At 41.0% G+C, this 22,493-nt stretch overlaps 1 protein-coding gene and 1 non-coding gene across 2 annotated transcripts in view; one reads left to right on the top strand and one right to left on the bottom strand.

Annotated features, from left to right (window-relative positions):
- Ryr3 (ryanodine receptor 3) overlaps window positions 1–22,493 on the bottom strand; it is a 376,321-nt gene that overhangs the window by 256,233 nt on the left and 97,595 nt on the right. Inside the window, exons 13-14 of the mRNA XM_033765294.1 lie at window positions 8,507–8,680; window positions 2,986–3,107 (exon numbers count right to left, since the gene is read on the bottom strand). Coding sequence (XP_033621185.1) covers window positions 2,986–3,107; window positions 8,507–8,680 — 296 coding nt within the window. The remainder of the gene's footprint in view (window positions 1–2,985; window positions 3,108–8,506; window positions 8,681–22,493) is intronic.
- LOC117286634 lies at window positions 12,372–12,495 on the top strand. The gene has a single exon (XR_004517794.1). It is a non-coding gene; the product is annotated as a small nucleolar RNA SNORA33 (small nucleolar RNA).

Raw genomic sequence — 22,493 nt, 5'->3', positions numbered from 1 at the left:
CTACTGGCTGCTTTTAGACAGATCTATGGTGAGAATAAAAAAACGGAGCCAAAAAATATAAAAAGTTTCCAGTCTTTCCAGAATGGATTGGCTGCAAAGCTGGGACAATGGAGACTCTATCTACATTAAAAAGAAGCCAAGTACTTTGCATCAGGAAACTAGGAAAGATGACTTGAAGGCATCTCAAGAATCAGCAAAACCCCAGGCTCAAAAGCATAAAAATGTAGACCTTTTGTTTGAGAAGGGAGGCCCTGGATCCTCTGCTGGAGGAGGGTGGTATCTTAGTTACTTTTCTCATCCCTGATACAAAATACTCAACACCCTCAAGTTGAAGGAAAAAAGGTTTATTTTAGGTCATACTCTATAGTGGTTCCAGTTTATAGCTGGTTGGCTCCAAGGCAAGGTGGGATGGCACAGGGACATCACAGAGGAGAAACAGTCCATGGCAGGGGAGGTAGGAGGCAGCAAACCTGCCTTCTTTCTTTCCCTTTATATTCCATGCAGGCTATAGGCCTATTGATTTGTGCCACTCACACACTCTTCAGAAAATTCCCTTGGCTACACTCAGAATGGTCTGAATCCAACTAAAAGACGAATCTATGTATCATACAACCTTACATATTCATACACCTTAAACCAGCCACTTTTGAAAAGTTCCACCTATGACAACATGAGGTTTTGGGGAGACATCTAGATATAAGCCATAACAGGATTGACTAGAGAATTGGTTCCTAAGATTCACTCCCCATCCTCAGCCTCAGAGGCACTCACAGGCCACTGGAGCAATAGTCCAAAAGGGCCTGCCTCCTGCTCAAGCTGATGGTAAGCCTTGGTATCATCAATGTATCACCTTGGTATTGGTTTTAAAGGCATACAGAATGTAAGAGTTATGGGGCAATGGAGGCTTTCACCCAGATTTCAAAGGAAGGCCTAGACAGATAATTGAGATGCCCCTGAAAGCACAGTGTACCAGGCAGGAAGAGTGAAGCCAGAGGTACAGTGAGAACCTGAGGAAGCTGGAGATACCAGGAAGGTGCAATCTCTTGAGGAAAGCTGAAGATAGTAAGAGGAGCCAAAGAGGCCATTTGAGCTGCTAATGGCAATGCCATATGGGCAGAGCTTCCCAAGCCCTTTGGAGCTCACATCTTGCCATATACCCCAGGTGCTGAACACGGAGCTGCAGACTTTATTATTCACCCTACTGGTTCCTGGCCTTGTTTTTATCTTATTCCTTTCTGTGCCCTATGCCTAACTTTTTAGATGAGAATGCTTACTCTGTGCCATTGTATATTGCAAGTGTGTTAGTTATTTTTCACTTGTTGCTGAGACAAAATATCTGATACCCAAAGTTAAAGGAGGAAAGGTTTGTTTGGCTCAGGGTTCATAGAGGTTTCAGCCCATAATTGGCTGGCTCCAAGGCAGGGTGGCAGAGGGGCAACAATTCATGGCAGTGGAAGACAGCAAAGGCAACAAGAGACTTTAAGAGCATTGTTCTGCTCCTTTTATCTCATCCAGACTACTGGGATTAGGGCGGGGCCAAATCAATCACATGTAACATAGTGATTTAGTAACCTTCCCTTAATCTTAGCATCACATACTCTAGATTAACCCACCCATGACTGCATGAGGATTCAGGGGGATGTCTATACCCAAACCATAACATATTGGACTTTCCTTCTGAGTTTTACTTAGGATTACAGTTAAAGGCGTCTTGAATCTTAGAGGATACTCTGTACTTAGCATGTTCAGCAATGCTGGAACTGTTAACAATTTGTAACTCTTGGAGATGGACTAAATGCAATTTGTATAATGAGAGAGGCAGCCTTTTGGTGAGCAGGGAGAGAATGTTAAGGCTTAGATCTAAAATGTCTCCCTTAAATTTCACATGTTTGGAAGCTGACTGGAGCATGGGGTGCTATACTCATCAGTGGATTCATCTACTTTTTTATTTTGGGTGGGACTTTCTATGTTGCCCAGGCTAGTCTTGGACTTGCGGTCCTACTACCCAGGCCTTTTAGAATCGGGGCAATGGTTTCTTAAACTTTAGCATGCATCAGCATCACCCGAAGGGCCTAAAAAATACAGTTTGTGAGATCTTATTCCCCGAGTGTCTGACTCAGTAGGTATGAGGAGAAACCTGAGAATGTGCATTTTTAACAAATTTGCAGGTGCTGCTGCTCTGCTGGTCCAGCAGCATACTTTAGGAACCTGTAAAAGATGTCAAAGCAGCAAGACAGAAGCAACCTGAGCCCCAGGTTGCTTTCCAAAACCCATCGGTCTATTCTATCCTCTTACTTATTTAAAAGAGAAGTAAAAATGTGTCATGAGCTGCAAGAACAGCTTAGCCTCTGCCCTAACACACATTGTCCAGACTCAGTGTGTTAACTGCAAGAAAAGTAAAGATATTTTAAAAAGTCTCATTTCATGTGAATTCACACGTGCAATTTATACCCTCTTGCCTTTACAGATATTTCCGTCAGCAGGAGAATGGCTTGGAATACTGCACTGTTTCCAGCAGAATCAGCTCCTCATAGTAATGGTGAAAATAATTCTGAGTTCTGTTCGGCAGGGCTGTTTAGCCTGGCAAGCATCTAAGCAGGCAGTTCAGTTACTCTTCCTAGCCCAGCCACAGTTGGGTAACTCAAGTCTTTCACTGCCAATCTGCTTTGATCCAAACAAACACTCTGATCTGAGTGATGTAGAAACCCTTTCTACACAGTATCGGAGTGGATGGGTTTCTCCTTTTTCCTTTTCTCTGTACAGGATAATATAAAAGGGGGGGGGAAATCCAACTCTTCATTTTCATGCAAAAAACCTAGCTCTGGGCTTGGGCCTTGAATCTCAGTCCCAAGCTGTCTCTGGTGAGAATCCTTGTTGTTATTATTTCCTGAAAACACTCACAGCATCGAAAGGAGGTAGGTGGGTAGGGTTGGAATGACACAGAATAAATACTGCCAAGAAGAGAAAGGGAAGGAGCTGACATACCTGACAAACCGGCTGAATAAGGCTGTTGTGTTCCTGATAATCCGAGCAGCCTGGGACTCCTCGAGCTGGCATCTCTGCAGTGTTAATCCATCGTCCATGTGGCCTTCCTGATGGAGAATGACCTACCCAAGCAAGCAGGTCCAGGTTACGCATTACTCCACAGCTGGGCAGTCAACATTTTCCGAAGTGTTCCTTTAAATTCCCTTTCCCAACCAAGCTCTGTTGGGTCCATTTTAAATACAGGACATTAACAAAGTTATTTCACCCATATGCTCTATTAGTGGCTCATGAATCATGCCTGAGACACGATGCTTTGATGAACATAAAATTTTATGTGCCAACATGGTATGAGTTACAATACATTCCTTGGGCCTAGATGGCCAATTTGAAACAGTGAAAACATACTTTATATTTTTCTCTTAAAGTGAACACAGAACCTTACCAATGGAGACAAGAAAAGTCACTTTGTTCAGAGCATTTTCCTCCAGGGATAAATTGGGAGACAATAACATAGTTTAAAGAAAAAAATCTTCTGGCTGGGGATTTAGCTCAGCGGTTCGGTGGCCTGCCTTGCAAGTGCAAGGACTCAAATTCAATCCCCGGTACCAAAAAAAAAGAAAAAAAAGAAAAAAGAAAAACTCTTCTGTGATCAGGCTCAGACTTCTCTACTGAAGGACAGATATACTGGGTTCACTACCTCTAAACTGGGGGAGAGCAATTCAAGATGGTAGCTTGCTTCTCATGGAGGCTGAAGAGGGGATTTCAAAGCAAGGGCTCAGGTATCAACCAACTTCAGTCTTATTCCTACTACACTACTTGTCAGCTATGTGACTTTCAATAAGATGCATAAACTCTCCTTGCTTCAATTATATCACTCACAAATAAATTTATGTTAGAAGGTTGTTTGGAGGCTCAGATGATTAACATGCAAACGGAGTGGCCTGGCCTGCCCCGCCTCCTGGGTGGTGCTGGGATTATAGGTGGATACCACCACATCCAACTTTATTTTCATTCCTTTCAAGGTGTGACTTGATAGGATGAATGTACACAGAAAGTAGAATACAGGTTTGCAGACATTTATGTTCATTGTTGAAAAAGGTTTTCCACCCTATCTCCATACAGCTGCTTAGCCATTAGCAAAGAATGCCTTTGCCACTGGACTCATCAACTCTTAGGAAACATTGCTTTGTCAGAACTTCCAACAACCAGCTAACGATGCTGCATTTTGACTTAGCAATACACTGCTTATGTGTTTACTTTGGCCTCAGTCTCAGATTTCTGGTTACTCAAGACCAAAACTCTTAGGTTTTGCTTGCTCAGATAACTTTCAGATCAGCCAGCCAAAGAAGAATGTAATGAAAAGTGGAAGAAACACAATTGTCAGAATGCTGTTTTTATGCCCAGTTCTGAGGTCTTTTTTTCCTCACGGAGGAGTCCCACAAGGAAAGAAGCCTCATAGGGGAAAGGGATAGGGGATAGGTCCCTCTAAAACAAGATACCACCCATCAGCTTTGTCATTGTGTTTGGTCTCCTCTGGATTTTCTAGATTCCTGTTTTGTTCATTTCATTGAATGCTTACCACAGACATGGACTTCCTTCGTATTTTCAGAGGGAGAACTTAGCCCTCTTCTTACGAAATGGGGCAGTGTGACGCTGCCAAGGGTCAAGTATTAGACCATCATAGAGTGAGTTTTCCCCAAAGTCATGTGCATGCTCTAGCAGTTATGTGGATCTAAGGGCAGGGTCGGGCATAATGCATTAGCAGTGCAGCCCAGGATCTGTCTGCGTGGACAGTGCTCAGAGGATCCCACCAAGAGTCATTACCAAAATCCTCAAACTCTGTTTTCTTTAAATGTCATCACTGTCTAAGTGGGGCCGAACAACTGCAGAGGCTACAGGTGACGTTAACTCACTGGAGGATTTTGATAGGCAGGTAAGAGGATGGGTTTTGGCATCTATTTTCAATTTGCCCTGACTGCAAGGGTGAAGCCTCACTCCTGGGTTGTGGCCCCTCTGGGTCTCAGCTGAAGTTATCTTAACTTGGGAGACCCTGACCCCCACCATCTGCGTCCCAGTACTGCAACACCGTCAACCCCTCTGCCGTGCTCTTCACCGTCAGCGCTGCAGCCTTCTGACTTCAAATCCGACCCACGGTCAAATGGATCCTAGAGAAAACTGCGTGGAGAACTTCAGGCTGATGTTTCCACAGTCTCCTCCACTATAGAATCTTGGCCCCTCGAGTTCCAGGAACACTGGCTGACCCTAGACCTAAACTGATTAGCCGGCGTAGCGGAGCTGACATATGGCCTCACTGCTTACTCTGTAAATCAGTAAATGTTCCAGGGGAGGAAAATCAAAGGTGAAAGTGTGTTCACATTAGCGCACTAACGTTCTGCATGTGAGCAACAATAATCACATTCGGGGTGTCTTTTTTTATTCACTAAGTTTATTAGTACATTTTAGGTGTACAGACAGTATGGTAACAGTCATCATTGGGAATTTGTACCTTTACATGATATATCTTGGTTATTTTTTTTCCCCATTCCCCTGCCCTGTTAATCCCTCTACCACCCTGCCGTTTACAAAAATTTTGTTTCTGTTTTTTCCTTTTCTCATATTTATTCCTTTCCCCCACCCCTTCCATTTCCCCTTCCCTTTTGGACCTTTTCTTCCTATTTCATATTATCTATTATACGTTTTAGCCCTTATTTCCACTTTCAGTTTCTCACACCAGAGAAACTATTCGGTATTTACATGTGTCCTATTTATTTCACTTAAGAGTATCCCCTCACTGTGCTTCCATTTAGCTATATATGTCTCTAGTTTCTCATTCTTTATGGCTGAGAAGTACTCCACTTTATATATTAAAAAAAAAAAAGAAAAACCAACCCACATATTATTTATTCATTCTCCAGCTGATGGGCAAATGGACTGTTGCCACAATTTAGCTATTACAGACTGTGCCGCTATAAACATGGGTACACATATATTGCTGTGGTATGATTCTTTTAATTCCTTTGGGAAGATACCAACAGGGAAATAACTGGGTCACTGGGATCTGTAATTCTATTTTTTTTTGAGGCATCTTCATACTGATTTCCACAATGGTTGTATCAGTCTACACCCCCACTAACAGTGGAGAAAGGTTTTTCCCCACAATCCTGCCAGCATTTGTTATTGGTTGATTTCATGATAGCAGCCATTCTTTTTGAGGTGGAATTTCAGTGTTGTTTTCATGTGATGTGCATCTCTTGCAAGATCAGTGATAGTGAACATTTTTTCATATGTTTATTTGCTGCTTTTACTTGTCCGAGAAATGTCTGTTCATTTCAGATGCCCATTTTTGGATTGGATCTTTAAAATAAGGAGGTCTGATTTTTTTTTTTAAAGATCTTTATATACTACAGATAGTAGAACTTTGTCTGAGGAACAGCTGGTAAATTTTTTTCCCACATGTACATTGTTTCTTAGCTCTGTTGGTGGTTTGTCTTGCCGTGCAGAAATTTTATATAAGATGAGATCCCAGTTGTTGATTTTTTGTGTTAGTTCATGTGTAACTGGTGTTTTGTTCATGAAATCTTTTTCTATGCCAAAGTCTTCAAGAGAGCTACCCATACTCTCTTCCAGCTGGTTTAGTGTTTTTATTTTAATATTTATATTGTTGATCCATTTTGATTTTAGTTTAGTGCATAGTGAATGATAGGGGTCTAGTTTTAATCTTTGGCAAGTTGAAACCCAAGTTTTTCAGCACCATTTATTGAAGAGGCTGTCTTTCCTCCAGTGTGAGTGTTTGGCTCCTTTGTCAAAGATGAGGTGGCTGAGTGTGTCTGGAGTTGTTTCTACCTCTTCTAATCTGTTCCACTAATCCTTGAGTCTGTTTCTTTGCCAGTAGCATGCTGTTTTTTGTCACAGTGGCTTTCAAGTTGTGGATTGTGATATCCCCTATACCTTTTCTTTGTGTGTCTAGACTTGCCTTTGCTATTCTATGTCTCTTCTGGTTCCAAATGAATTTTTGCATTGTTTTCTCAAGGACTGTGAAGTATGCTGTTGAAATTTCAATTGGGATTGCATTGAATCTATATAGCAGTTTTGGAAGTATGGCCATTTTCCTGCCCAGAAGCAAGGAGCAAGGGATGTCTTTCCATTTTCTGATATCACCTTTGATCTCTTTTTTCAGAGTGTTATAGTTTCCAGAGTAGAGATTTTTGATTCCTTTTGTTAGGTTGATTCCTAGGTATTTCATTTTTTGGATGTTATTGTGAAAGGAGTTGTTTTTCCAGTTTCTCTCAGTGAGGCTGTTGTTCGTGTACTGGGAGTCTTGATTCCTGGAAGCTGTAAATGATTTCCTTGTTTTTATACTTTAGCCAGCCTTTGAAATTGTTTTCAGAAGAAAGATTGAGCTCATATAAGCTATCTGTGTGTCCTCTTATTTATTTTATTTTCTATATCCTCTTCATAATTTTATTCTCTTTTTCTGGATATTTTCTGGTCTTCCCTTCCTCTTTTCTTCTTTCCATCTTTCCCCCTTTCCTCTCTCCCTATCCTGGGCCTTCACACTGAGTTATATCTCCAGCCTTTTTTTGTCATTAGTTTCCCACACTGGGCTCAAACTGGCAATCCTCCTGCCTCAGCCTCTCAGAATGCTGGGATTACAGGTGTGCACCACCATGCCTGACTGTGCGTTTTACTTTGTACAAAGTTAAAATATCACATAATGGTTTGTTTCCAACACCCTTTCTCATAATACCTAGCATTCTTATAAACTCTGTCATTACCACACTGGGCTGATATACCAAACTACAGTATACAACATGGCCTAGACCATATTTTGGGACTTTCTGACTATTTAAATCTATATTTTGAAAGGTTATTCCAAGAACAAAAAGCACCATACTCTTGGCATTTATTCTTTGGCTCCCATCAAAAGAAATACTATTATGGCAATTGACTTTCGGGTAAAAACATGCTGCATATATCCACGCAAGTTTCCCATTGTGCCAGGCAGTGACGGGCAACTCAAGTCTGGATCCCACTCTGTGGATACAGCATCATTCTACAGCATCTTGTTTTTCTACACATCGGTTCCTGTGGGTTTGTTAATATGCAATCTGCATTTTCCCTGTAGAGATTCTATTCAGTCTCCATCTTATGAAAATTGCAGAATAATTCCATTATCCACTTAAATGAAGGGAGCAATGATGTGGGTAATCCCAGAACACTGAAACCACTAAAAGTCATTTAGAGCAGGTTTTCAAGCAAATTAAACAAATCCCACCCCTTCCTCACAGACTTACCATTTATGGAATTGTTTTGTTTTCTTATAATAACATGGGGGGGGTCAAAGTTACCAAATTAGACTGATGGAATGGAGGGGCCATATACAATCTGTCACAGAATCACTCTCTGGAATAGTAAGAAATAAAACACAATCATGTTTACCTGATGCTCAGAATCACTTCTACTACCTAGTTCTACCCAACCCAGTGTAAAACAACTGCAGGCAGGCTTTCTGGTCCTTTACCTTTCTTTTCAGAGGTCCCAGGCGGGATGTTTTGGCATCTTGTGCTTTGTAGGTGACCCATAGCCCACTGGCTATATGCTGGACAAAGCAGACAGAATCTCCATACTTGATTTCTGGAACTCCCATGCCTTCCATTTCTCGCTTGTGACTAGAATCCAATTTCTCCTTGATTTCCTATTTCACACAAAAAAAGATGCAAACATAGGTATGCCTGATTGAATAGAAACTCAAAATATAAGACAAATCACTTGTGTGGAATTTGTAAGCCAAAACCTATTACCAAAATAATCACGATATGCACATCCAAGCCAGAACTTTATAGACTTGCTTGCTTTTCTGCTGTTACTTGTAACATTAATGTACTTAAAGTTTTGGGTACTTGTGTGATTATTTAAAACCATGGAAAATAAGGCAGTTGGTAGTTTCCTGCTTCTGTTCAAATGTTATATAATTCTTTATTGTATTTCCTACTTTCTGCATCTTGGCTTAGATACCTTAATAGGTAACCTTTACTGGCCAATTAACTTATTTATAGCAATTGATATCTGCCAACATTTTAATGGTTATCTTGTGAAAAAATCCCTAACTCGGGGGCTTTAACATCATATCTATCTTCTGATCAATCCATCTACCTACCTACCTACCTACCTATCATCTATGTCTCTCCATTCACTCAACAGACAGCAGGCAGAGGGTAGTACTGTGCCTTCAGCTAATGCAGTACTCTGCATAGTAGGCTCTTAGGGACCTCTCAGCTGTGAGCTGCCGTCAATGGGTTTCATTTGTCAATCGCCACCATTTCACCACTTATTCATCTAACAGTGTGCAGAGGGACTTACTATGTCTTAGGTAACCACTTGGTGACAACAGGAAGTGCCTGTCACAAGAGTGTGTCATGAAGTAGGCCCCTGATGCTTGGTAATCTTCCCCTCCTCACCAATCAGGGTCTCTACATCTCTATTCTGAATGGCTCTAATCTATTTCCATTTCTTTTCTACATCTTGCATTAAATTGCTCATTTGAAAAAGCCATTAACTAGACAGCTTTGTGAATATTTTACAGAATAAAAAATGTAGCACATTGGTTCCTCTGCTTGCAACAACATTCCCCTCATTTTAATGATGGAACAGCAACAGCACGCGTATTAACCACTTCTAAGTTCTTTACATGTGCAGATATTAACTCAATAACAAAGCCCACATTGTAGCTAGAAATACTATCCCAGTTCTAGAAAAAATAAATAAGGCTATTTTCCCAACATCACTTGAGGATGTAATGCCAGGATCTAAATCAAGATGTCTAGTTCCAAGGTCTGTGCTTTTCCTACTACTCTAAACTTCTACCCACCCTTTAAAACCCTGTACAGATGTGACTTTCTCTGTGAAAGCAGAGTTAAATCTCTCTTGCTATATTTTCCCAGACTAATCTCATGTTTTGTATTGTGCACTTAGCATACCATAATGTATATGTGTTTGTTTACATGACACTTTTTTTGGAGGGGTAAAATTTTGAAAGAATCAGTCAACTAGTTTTGGATGATGAATACAGAGAATTTATGGCTATATATGCATAACATTTTATTTCACACACATTTATTTTATATTTTAGCTCATTTATTTTCTTGCTTTCATAAAAGCAAGACTAGTTGCTTCACACACATTTATATAGGACCATTTTGAGCAGTATTAATACTTTATAGGAAAATTATTTTAAATATATGTGCTAACACATTGACTAGATTTTTATTTTTATTTATTTATTTTTTAAATTGAGTTTATTGGTACATTCTAGGTATTGAGTACAGTTACATTTATTATTGGAATCTTGTACCTCTACATGACAGGTCTTGGTTCTCATTTTTTCCCCTTGTCCCTGCCCTCTCTTCACCTCCTCCTCCCCTCCCCATTTACAAGCACTTTATTTCCATCTTTTCATTTTCTCACATTTTTTTCTTTTCCCTTATTACCCTTCCCTTACCCATCCACCTCCCCTACACCTTTACCCCTTTTCTTCCTTGACTAGATTTTTAAACGTGACTTTTTATTTCCCAGAATGGATATGTTTCCAGGGGAAGAGATTTAGGACTTAGTTTACAGGTGATTGTCAAGAACGCCTCTATTCCACAAAACAACCGATACTTGATTTCATTTCAGAAACATCCACATCTTAGAGATGTTCAAGCCAGTAATAACTAGGACTTAAAAGATGCCCAAAATTTTAACGTTAGTCTGTTTTCTAACCATAGCCAAATGCAGTGAAATAAAAAGAAAACATGCCACATCTGTTAAATATGAACAATTGCACTATCACTGGTTAAAATTACGCACATTCCTAAACTATCAGTGAATATGGTTACTACATTTGTTTTCTCACTTGTCATTTATTTAAATAGCACTTTGCCAAAAGGACACAAATACTAGAGTCACTAAAAGAGTCATTATTCTGAATGGAGTAGAGTATCTTTCTGCATCTTGGCTTCTATATATATCTTTTGAAGTTCTGTAACATTCCCTGTAGTGATGTTCACTTTTAATTTAAAAGAAAATCAACAACAATGAAAATTAAGAAGTGAGACAAAAATCCACCCTAAAAGCCCAATTGTATGCAACAAGCATGATGAATCAGTAAGGGAACAAAAGAGGTCAGTGGTAGAGAAGCTCACTTGGGCTGACAGTGCTCAGCCTTTCTGACTTGAGCATAAATAAATGTCCCTCCCAGTTCCCACTACAGTTTGGGCCCTGATGCAGCCACCTTACCAGAAATAGAACCTTCCTTGAGAGCAGGACCAAGCCCATCGTTCCCTTTCAACAACTTCCAACTTCCTGCAAACTACAATTCTCACTTTTAAAGTTTGTATATATATTTTAATCAAATTGGACTATAAATGTTCTTTTTCACTTGATTTTTCTTGCACTGTTAAGCATAGACCCACAGGGCCAAGGACAAAAGATTATTTCCCAGGACAACACATCTATAATCCCACATTCTGGGATGCTGAGGCAGGTGGGTGGAAAGTTGGAGTCCAGCTTGGGCTACTTTATGATTTAGCAAAACCCTGTATAAAAATAAATACAAAAGTGCTAGGAGTGTAGCTCTGGATGAAGACTCTGAGATCAATTCCTAGTATTGGAAAGAGAAAAAAATGACATACCCATATTTCACCTGACTGACTGACCTGGTACTGCCCTATGTGGCTCTGTGTGGTACAGTGTGTGGCCTCCTCCTGGAAATAACAGGTTTTTCTCTTCATTGTCAATCATTTCCTGATCTGTGGGCTTCATTATATTTGAGTAATAATAAAATTTCCTTCTTCAACCATATATGAAACCTTTGCCGGCACATTGGCAGCCTCTTGCCAGACTGAAAGCTCTTGAAGGTCAGAACTGGGGTTTATCTTTGTGTCCCACACAGTTCTCCACTTGAAATAGGTTGCAAATCATTTGTTTCTGTTTTATTGTTCTGTGGGCATTGAATTTGTGCATCAGTTCATCTGAACGAGAGCTGCCAAAGCCAGGCGATGATGAGCTGACTGTGAGGGGCATGTTACTTGGATTAATATGCGTGGAAGGACGATAATCATTATCTTTTGCCTCTCCTGACAGCTTATTAGTGAAATGTTCATGAACACATCAGAACAATTTGCTTAGATGATCACATTGCTGCTCTCTGGATTGGTTTAGAATTTCTCAAATGACAAACAGGCGAACCAACACTAGTATTTGCCCAGTTCCTAGCTTGCAATGTCTTAGTTGTTTAAGAGGCCATTACAAAGAAAAAGTTAAACATGTCTTCTATTCTTTAAAAAACTGCTTTGGGTCCCTAGACACTTTAGAGGTTACACCTGGTAGTCAATAACCATAGGGTGAAGCCAGCTACTAAATCTGCTTATCTGTATGTGTTTTTGCAGAAATTCAGAAAAAGCAGCAACAGTGATGCTATGAGCCTTAGAGACATCAAAGTTATTAAGGTCCCTGAAAATGGCTACATACCTTAATGATGGAAAACATTTTTATAAGACATTAAAACTTTACTACAACTAGTGCTAAAAACTAGTGAAACTGTTAAATATTAATAAATGTTTAAAAATAATTGCAAGGAGATATACTCTTTATTCCAAGTATATCTGCAACTCAGAAGACAAAACAACTCCCCTAGGATGCGTGGAGATGGTTTTATACAAGGTTTATATCTGATATGAGCTCAGCTGGGAGACAGATTAGAGGTGTGCTAGTATATCTTTCCTTACTATAACAAAATACCTGCAACTGGGTAACTGTAAAGACAAGTTTATTTAGCTCATGGTTCTGGGGTTTCAAGAGCCATATCTGGTGATGACATTCTTGCTGGAAGAGTTCTGAGGTGGCTCATGAGGGCATCACATGTCAAGAGGTAAGGAGTACATGTGTGCTTGTTCTGGTCTCTCTCCTCTCCTTTTCTCTTCTCTCCTCTCCTCTCCTTCCTCTCTCTCCCTCCCCCTCTCTTTCTCACTTCCCTTCTCTCTCTCTCTCTCTCTCTCTCTCTCTCTCTCTCTCTCTCTCTCTCTCTCCCTTCCTCCCTTCCTGGTACTGGGGATTGGACTCAGGTCCTTGTGCTGTCCTTGTGCTTGCAAGGCAGGCAGTAAAACCACTGAGCTAAATCTCCGCTCCCTTTCCTCTTTTTATAAAGCCACCAGTATTCAACCACAGAGGCTCCACCTTGGTGACCTTCTCTAACCCTCATTATATTCCAAAGGCCCCACCTCTAAACACCATAGTCAAGTTTCTAACCTCTTATTCTGCATACCTCACAGTGGAGATTAAAATCGAATGTACAAACCCTTGGGAGGTACACCCAAACTATTTCTAAACCACAGCAGAAGGACATAAGGGAGGGAGTGGCAATCTAGCAAGATGAGCATTGTGTGGCAAAGGGAATGGAGAAATCTAGAAGGTGAACTTCAATAATAAGGACAAAAAAACTGCATCCTATAGGTTCATGTTTCTCAAACTCACAATAGTAATAAACTTTCTGTGGGAAAAAAACACTTTAGAAAAACACTGAATCTTCTAAGAGTCAAAGAGACAGGCAAAAGTATAAGCTCTTATTATAGGCAGCTGAGTTAGACAGAAATTAACACACAGTCAGAGAGGGGCTGGGCTCTTAAAGTTGGTGAAAAATAAAGATATCAGAACTGTGGCTGGAGATGCATCTGAAGAAGATCTGGCCTCAAGATAAAGATGCAATGGCCAGCCTTACATGCCTCTCTAAAGAATAAACAATAACTTGAGATTATATTGTAATTGGTCCAGTAAGTCCAGATAGGCATTAGTCACCCAGGTGGGTGACCAGAGCACCTGGACCCACAACTTCCCCAAAATGTCTGTATTCTTTCCATGCACCCTAGCTACATGACTCATTTCCCTACTAGATCTATATTAGCCACGTGGCTATGCAGTACTTGTAATCCTATTGGCTGATGGCAGTTTGACTCATGTTGTACCCACGTTATGACTTTGCTGTATAAATCACCCTGATGAAGGGCTTTCAGGACCCTTCCCGTCCCTCAGGAGATATCTCTAAAGAAACCTTTCCTTCTCTTAACCTCCTTTGTTCCTTGGAATTCATTCTTTGATTTCTGGGGACACAAACTTGTCACCCTCGACATCTAGAAGGTTGGTAGTTATATTTCTCCTATATTATTATTAGGTAAGAACCGAACAAGGAAAATAAAACAAAACAAACATGGAGCTCTGTTTAGAGTAGCACTTTGCTTTCTCTCACCTCCAAAGCATTGTCTGGAATATCTTTTGGAAATAGCTAAGATAAGTAACAGAAATCTGTGGAGATACTAGGGTTGCTTATTAGAATAACCATCTAACATGATGTAAGAAGTAAATAAATGGTGTAAAAAGATGTGGGAAGAGATGGCTGAGTTCTAAGTCATGTGAGTGGGATGGTTATCTGCAAGACAGCAGGTCCTAATTCACATCTATTAGAGTGCAATTTGTTGTTCTTCAACTCCATTAAACCACCTGTGTCTGCACAAATCAAGAAACCAGCTCTCCAGTACAGGTAGATACAAGCATCCAGAAGTGTTTCAGAGAAAAAGAAGGGAAGACAGGACATTGGATTCTGGAGTGAGCCTTCAAGAAAGTTGTAGCTACTGCATTCCTTCATAGGTGTCTTTGGGGAAACCTTGAAGAATCACCTTTAGGTTTATTTCTACATGGAGTCCTCATCTGGAATCTGAGACCTAAGTATTTCCTTAACAAATCCAGCATCTTGCAGCACCTGGGGCTGGCTGCAGAGTCCCACGAGTGGATGACAAGGCCAGCGTTACTGTTTGCAGGAAGCTGGGGGAGCAGATTCACTTGTCTCCTTGGGCCAGGCACATTCTGGAGCAGAAGACCTCCCTGGACTCTTCTCTATATTTTGCATTTAGTCTCTATACCTTTCCTGAGGTAGACAACACAACTCTCATTTTATACATAAGGAAAGAACCTCATGGGTCATCATCCTGGTCTCATTTTATCTTCACAATAATCCTTTAAGACACATCCCTCATATCCCCATTTTTACAAAAAAAGGACATTAAGGCTGAACAGCAAATGGAAAAGCTGAATCAGGCTCAAATCCAGGTTATTCCACCTTCCCACTCATGGTTTTCCTTCACTGAATTTTTTGCTTGGTCTGCTTTGAAGAAGAAAGACTAGGGAAAGTAGTTCAATCTGCATTTTAAAAATCCTTCCTGGCCGCCCAGAGCCACCATTGCTTCATTGCCCCAGAAGGTAGCCTGGGCCCTGATCCACCACGGGAAGGAAAGCCATGCCCTCTCCCGCTCGGAGCCACCATCGCTCCAGCGCCTGGAAGGTAGCCTGGGTTCCATCTACCGCGGGAAGGATAGCCACACCCTCTCCCGCCTGGAGCCGCCATAAGGTAGCCACACCAGGCGCCCCTGAACCCCCATAACTCCCCTTACCCCCCCATTCTCAGACCTCCTGATTGTGCCAGTCTTTGGACCCACTCTGCAGAGGCAGAGGTGGTCATAAAAGGTATTTTTCTGAGTTCCCAATTTTGAACATCTTTAAAGAAAGGGCGTGGGAAACCTGTAGTAGAACGGTGTGGAGTTCAACCGTTCAGAAGGTTGGGGAACTCAATCTGGGCCTTGCAGTCCAAGGGCAGTCTGCGTCATGGGGTTCAGCCATCAGCTAACTGAGATCAGGGGTCTTGCATCCTAGCTGTCTGAGCCCCCATCCTAAATGGTAATTATACTATGTTCACTGCAGACATGTTCTGGACTGCTTGATTTCTTGATTTCAATTTAATTCAAATGGTTTGAGGGTGATAGACTAGTGACTGCCACAGGTGGTCAGTTTCCAAGTTGTGCTTGATCATAATGTGTTGCTGATTGTATCAGTTGGGATAAAGGATTGTGGGTGATTTGATGAGCTGTTTTCTCTGATGTTATGAAGATAAGAATGTCTGTGGGTCGTTAGAGACCCAGAAGCTAGGGCACAACTATATCAGTGAACAAAATTATAGACATTCAGTACATTCCATTAAAAAAAACAAAAACAAAAAACAAACAAAAATAAAAATGAGAAAACACTTAAGCAAGACACAAAGACAGACTTCCAGTTCACCAGTGGCAAACAGTAGGGCAAACGAGGATGAAAAGGCCGATAGTGAACCAACAGGACACCTTGAACTCAAAGCACAGGAAGTAACAAAAGAGATCAATTGGGCTCTAGAAAAATTCAAAACAGAAATAATTTCCCAGATAACCATAGAGATGGTGAGCAAAATGAAAGTCGTGATTTGAGACTCTAGAGCAGAAACTGACAAAAAAATAGATGAGCTTAGGACCACAATAGAAGCCATGAAGGCCCAGCATAAGAAAGAAATGGAAACAATGAATTCCCAACACAGGAAAGAAACAGAATCCGTAAAACAGATTCAAACCAATATTCAGGAGATTAAACACTCCATTGAAAGTGTACACAACAGAATAAAAGAATGTGAAGATAGACTCTCAGATATAGAAGATAAGATTGCAGTCAGTGACCATGAAAAGAGAGGTCTCTTAAAAGCAGTAGGGGATCATGAGAAATCAATCCAGCAACTCCTAGATGATGCAAATAAGAATAACATAAGACTGATAGGAATCCATGAAGTAGCAGGAGAAAATACAAATGACTTAAAAAAGCTGTTCACAGAATTAATGACAGAAAACTTCCCAACCAGAGCGGAAGAATTTGACATTCAGATAAGTGAGGCATATAGGACCCCAACTAGCCAGAAAAAAAAAAAAATCTACACCTAGACATATAATAATCAAGATCCCAGAAACCCAACAGAAGAACAAACTACTACAAGCAGTAAGAGAAAAGAAACAAATCACATGCAAAGGAAAGCTCATCAGAATCACAGCAGACTTTTCAACACAAACCCTTAGGGCAAGGAGAGCCTGGAGTGAGATACTTCAAGTACTAAAAGAGAACAACCTCCAACCTAGACTGATGTATCCTGCAAAACTCTCTTTCAAAATGGATGGGGAAGTAAGATACTTCCATGACAAAGAACACCTGAGAAGCTACATGAATACCAAACCAGCACTACAAACAATTCTAAACAAGATCCTAGAAAAAGACAATGAAGATCACAACACCATGAGGCCCAACAGAGCAAATCAAATAGGCAAGGCAAGAAGCTAAAAGGAGAAGGTGAAAAAGTAAAAAGAGTCAACAAAAGGCCAATAACATGGCAATAATAAATCAGTGCACATCAGTTATGACCATCAATGTCAATGGCCTCAACTCACCAATCAAGAGAAATAGACCGGCAAATGGAATAAGAAGCAAAGCCCAACAATATGTTGTATACAAGAAACACACCTAGTGCAAAAAGAAGCTCACAGACTGAAAGTGAAAGGATGGAAAACAGTTCTCCATGTGACAGGAGCCCAGAAAAAAGCAGGGGTAGCAATCTTATTCTCAGACAAAGTAAATTTCAAACCAAAACTGATTCTAGTATTATTGATGTAGGACGGTACCGTGTCATAACTCTGTGAATGTAAAATATCTTGTATCTGCTTTATGATACATAGTAGGGACTGTGCTTCATCAGAGCTATTTTTAATGATATTACTCTAGAATGTTCTCTTTCCAGATGATAATTAAGATGCTAATTAAAAAAAATGGTGCCAGGTACCACAACAGCAACAGAACTTTGCTGTTTTCTGGGTATTGTTCTTTTCTTCGTTTTTTTGTTTTTGCTTTTTTAATGGAATGTGCTGAATGTTTATAATTTTGTTCAGATGACTGCAGAACCTGGAGAAGCTATTGCTGCTATTGATGCATAACATACTGCTATTATTGGTCTTTTTATAGAAATATAAATACACACACACACACACACACGCACACATATATATATATATATATGATATTCTGTTATGGTTGCCTTATTTGTGAGAGTAACAGTTTGATGTGAACTCTGAGGTCCCTACAATAGCTGCCATCAAATATAGCCCCTTGGCCTCCAGATTAAACCTGGTGAAAGTTTTTAAAGGCACTTCTGAAAGGGCCACCCTTGTATGTATTCCTGATACCTGGTTTGGTCCTGAAAGGTGTTGTTATTTAATGAGATTTCAAGTCTTCCTGTCAGATAATATTGAAACTAGCAAATACCCCTGTTCCCCTTTCTCACACATCCTTCTGATAGAACACTGACTCAGGTATTTTGGCTCAGTGCTGGAGTGTATGACAGTCTTAAAACCTATTTTTAATGTTCAGAGATTTCTTTAACTGAAATACCAAATAGTCTCTCTGGTGTGAAAAACTATAATAGTACACAAGATCCTAAGGAGATAATTAATAATGTGAAATAGGAAGTAAAGGGCTAAACTTGTAGGGAAAGTGGGAAGGGTGGGGGAAAGGTAATAAGGGAGAGGAAAAAATATGAGAAATTGAAATAATGGAAATAAAGTGTTTGTAAATGGGGAGGGGGGAGGGGGTGAAGGGAGGGCAGGGACAAGGGGAAAAAATGAGAATCAAGACCTATCATGTAAAGGTACAGGATCCCAATAATGAATGTAACTGTATTGTATACCTAGATTGTACCAATAAACTCAATAAAAAGAATAAAAAAAAAATCCTTCCTAGGTTGTATTTAAAGTGAAACTGCAGTAAGTGGCTTGTGTGAATCTCAGGGTCTATGTTTTCTCCTTCCCCCTTTCTTCCTTACTCCATATCCTCCCTGTCCCCAACTGATAACCCAGGAAGGAGAACAGCAGAGCTAGCAAGGCTGCTGGTAAACGCAGCACCGCTGTAGCTCCAATGTGTGCGCAGATCCAGGCAGGTGGAGCCCAGCTGCCGCCTCTGGGGCTGCTGAAGGTGGCTGAGGTTAAAGGGCGCAAGAGAGGAAGGTGGAAAAGTCACACCTGAGCAGGAGCAGAGCTCTCAGCACAAGTAGAGATTTGGCAAATACCTCCTAAATTGAATTTAATGTTTTTGTCACAGGAAGAATTTCTTCCAACAGGGAAGAGTGATAGCTCTATGCCCTTATGCCATGAAGTAGGCAAAATTTTGAGATTTTAGTTCAATCGTTTCAAGACTTACGGCCTGGTCATTTAAAGTGGCTTTTCCAAGTAATTTTCGAGGGGCTATGAAATAAATGGCTATGCATAAGGCGGGCTCCGTTAGCATTTATTAATTCATCCTTTCCGGAGAGGAATTTAATGCTGTAAACCGACACTGAGACATGGAGTGTAAACAGCACTGCCATGACACAGTAAATATTAAATCACATTATCCGACAATCCCCGGGATGCCTCACAATGTTAACACCACAGGGAGATGATGTGAAATCAGGTTCACAGAAATCTGACTTAGATGTCCAACACAAAGTGCATCTCTCACGGAGTGCGGACAGGATGGGATTATGGCAGCACAATGATTACACAACGATGACAGAACATTTCTGTGAAGACGATGGAGGATGAAATGCAAAGGATTTTACTGTGTATTACAGTGCATAGCTACATAGTTAACATACTCTTTGAGCAAGAAATTTTCAGACTTACTAAATGGTATAAAATGGGCAGGGTGCTGGAATGAACAAAACAAAACAAAACAAAAAACAAAAAAACAAACAACTGGGCATGGGTGGCACACACCTGTAATCCCAGCACTCAGAGGCTGAGGTAGGAGGATCATAAGTTTGAGCTCAGCTACGGCGACTTAACAACTTAGTGAGACTCTGTCTCAAGATAAAATAATAAATGGCTGGGGCTGTAGCTCGACACAGGGGTCCTGCATTCGATCTCCAGTATGTAAATGAATGTATGCACGCATGGAGGGTGGGGTATTTCACCCAGGGCTCCCGGTTGAGGGAGTGATAACTATAACAGAAGCATGAACAAGGCTTCCTCCCCCGAGGGGCCCTTGATACTCGTCACAAAGTATGAGAAGGAGCTCACTCCCACACTAGTGCCGAGAGGTTAAGAGACATCCTGGGAACAGGTCTGGTGGTGAGAAAAACACAGCATGTCCACATACTGAGAAACATCCCATGTGCTGGCTTTCAAGACAACCTCAAACAAGTGGTAAGAAACACAATGGAAGGGCAGGCTGGAGTCAGATAAGAAAGAATTTTTAATAAAAGACTTCAAGTGAGGTGCAAATAGATTAAAAACTGGGTTCTAGGTCTCACAGAGAGTGGATGGAATCCAAGGGCAGATTTAGGCAAATCTAAAGCCATGAGGGGGTCTCCTTTCACATGACTTTGAGAAATTACGTTTTAGAGGCAACGATACTTCTTGGACTTCCAGCTTAACCAGGATCATACTGCTAAAGAGAGGAGAGGGGCTTTGACCAAGACTACATATGCTCATTATTCTGCATAGTTCACACAACTTCCTCAAGGACTTGAAGTCCGATCCAAACCGAGCCAGGCCCAGGCTGATAACTGCAGCTGGCGCTTGAATGTGTCACCTTTCAGTAGGGTCTGGCCATACCCCACCTTCTCATGCACACACGATTCCCAGGGGCACCTGACACCTTCCTTGTAAGGGTAGCTGGGTGAGGACAAAAATGTGCTATCTACAGCCATACCACCCTGAACGAGCTCAACCTCATCCAATCTTGGAATATATAAATGTGCATCTGCAGCTGATCAATGGCCCCCAATTTAGTAGTCACAGCTGTTAACAGGCTAACATAAGTCAACCAAAAAATACAACATGGAAAGCCCATTGTCCCCCCCCCATTAAGTTTATTGGTACTTTTTAGGTATACAGTACAGTTACATTCATCATTGGGATCTTGTACCCTTACATGACAGGTCTTGATTCTTATTTTTTCCTCATACCCCTGCCCTCCCACCACCCTCTGCATTCTTTCCTATTTACAAAGATTTTGTTTCCATTTTTTCCTTTTCTTGTATTTTTTCTTTTCCCTTCTTTCCTTTCCCCTACCCTTCCTACTTCTTTAGACATTTTCTTCCTATTTCACATTATCAATTATACAATTTGAACCTTATTTACACTTTTAGTTTTTCCCACCAGAGAAACTATTCAGCATTTACACATGTGTCCTATTTATTTCACTTAAGAGTATAGTCTCAATATACATTCATTTAGCTATAAGTGACTCTAGTTTCTCATTGTTTAGGACTGAGTAGTACTCCATTATATAGAAAAACACAGCTTCTTTATCCATTCTCCAGTCGATGAGAAAGCCCATTGTTAAAAAATGTTTTAAAGATGTACTGCCTACCATTTTAATGTATGTTCATGGATTACAAATATGATTTTAAAGAAAATATCTTCATAAGAAAAAATAAAACTGTAGGTACTTTCCATTAAGAAAAAAAAAGACTCGTGGTCCAGTATCCTCCAAAACATATGACTGAAGCCCCCAAAATGATCTCAGGAATTGTCTTCTGCTTACTAGCCTTTCTAGTAAACCAAAAGGACCAGATAAACACACCACTTCCTCCCCCACCCCATTCACATAGATACGATTTATTGTCTCTGCCTCTCTGCTTTTCCACAGAGGGACCTTCCACTCCCTAGCACCATCTATATCCTGACATGCTGTCTCGGGCATGTCACTTAACCCCTTAAGAGACCGGAGCTGGCAAGGTAACTCAGTGCCCTTGCATTGTTGAAAAATAGGTCTCAAACTTCTGTCTTTTGAGGATCCTATTGCCCTGGGAGGGGAAGCACACCAGTGCACAGGTGGCAAAGATCACCCCTGCACCTCGCAAGGTAAGAGCGTCCTTACGGGGGAGCCACGCGGAGGCTCAGAGAGATCAGTGCATCTCCCAGTTCCTTCCCCCACAGCTACTTGGATTATATGTGGCAGAGTTGTGTGCTACCACATGGTCTTCCTTCTTTGCAGCTTGACATTCTAAGATGTCAAATACTGTACCCACAAGATAGTCCAAGGAAGCCCCAATTTTTGTACAAGCAAATCCATGTATGCTCTGCAATAGAGCCTAGGTAATTTTAATCTTGATTTCTTTCAAATGGAAATGAAATTGGGCTGAGTGCTATTGCACTGAGCTATTTAAAATTGGTAGCACAGTGACTTCAATGAAATGTAAAGGCACTGACAATTGCACAGAACAGGGTGACTCATGGGTGACTTTCACTTCCACCTTGGCAATGCCAGTGACCTCTATGGCACTGCAGTGACTTTCTACCTATCAGCTGCTTGCCTCTGGGTACAGAAATGGAGGGACCTGGGGAGACAAGGAATGGGCTTTCTGAGGATAAAATATTGTCAGAAGCCAAAAGTGGTGTGAAGTACAGGAAGTATTATAAGGACCCCATGGTGCTCCAAGATTATTTTGGCTTCCCCAGAGACCATGGCACAACACTGAGCCATGGTGCATAAGGTGGAGCCAAGAAAGGAAGGAGACAGAAGGCTTCCTAGGAATGAGACCCTGCCAGCTTCATGGGAGGTAGCCAGATCCCTTTTCCCTAAGCGACATGGTTAAGACC

Source organism: Fukomys damarensis, unplaced genomic scaffold (assembly GCF_012274545.1).
Source record: "Fukomys damarensis isolate Sample0158 unplaced genomic scaffold, DMR_v1.0_HiC HiC_scaffold_17, whole genome shotgun sequence".
Taxonomy (NCBI): Eukaryota; Metazoa; Chordata; class Mammalia; order Rodentia; family Bathyergidae; genus Fukomys; species Fukomys damarensis.
Note: the sequence above shows the minus strand (reverse complement) of the source record. Positions and strands in the feature narration are given on the sequence as shown.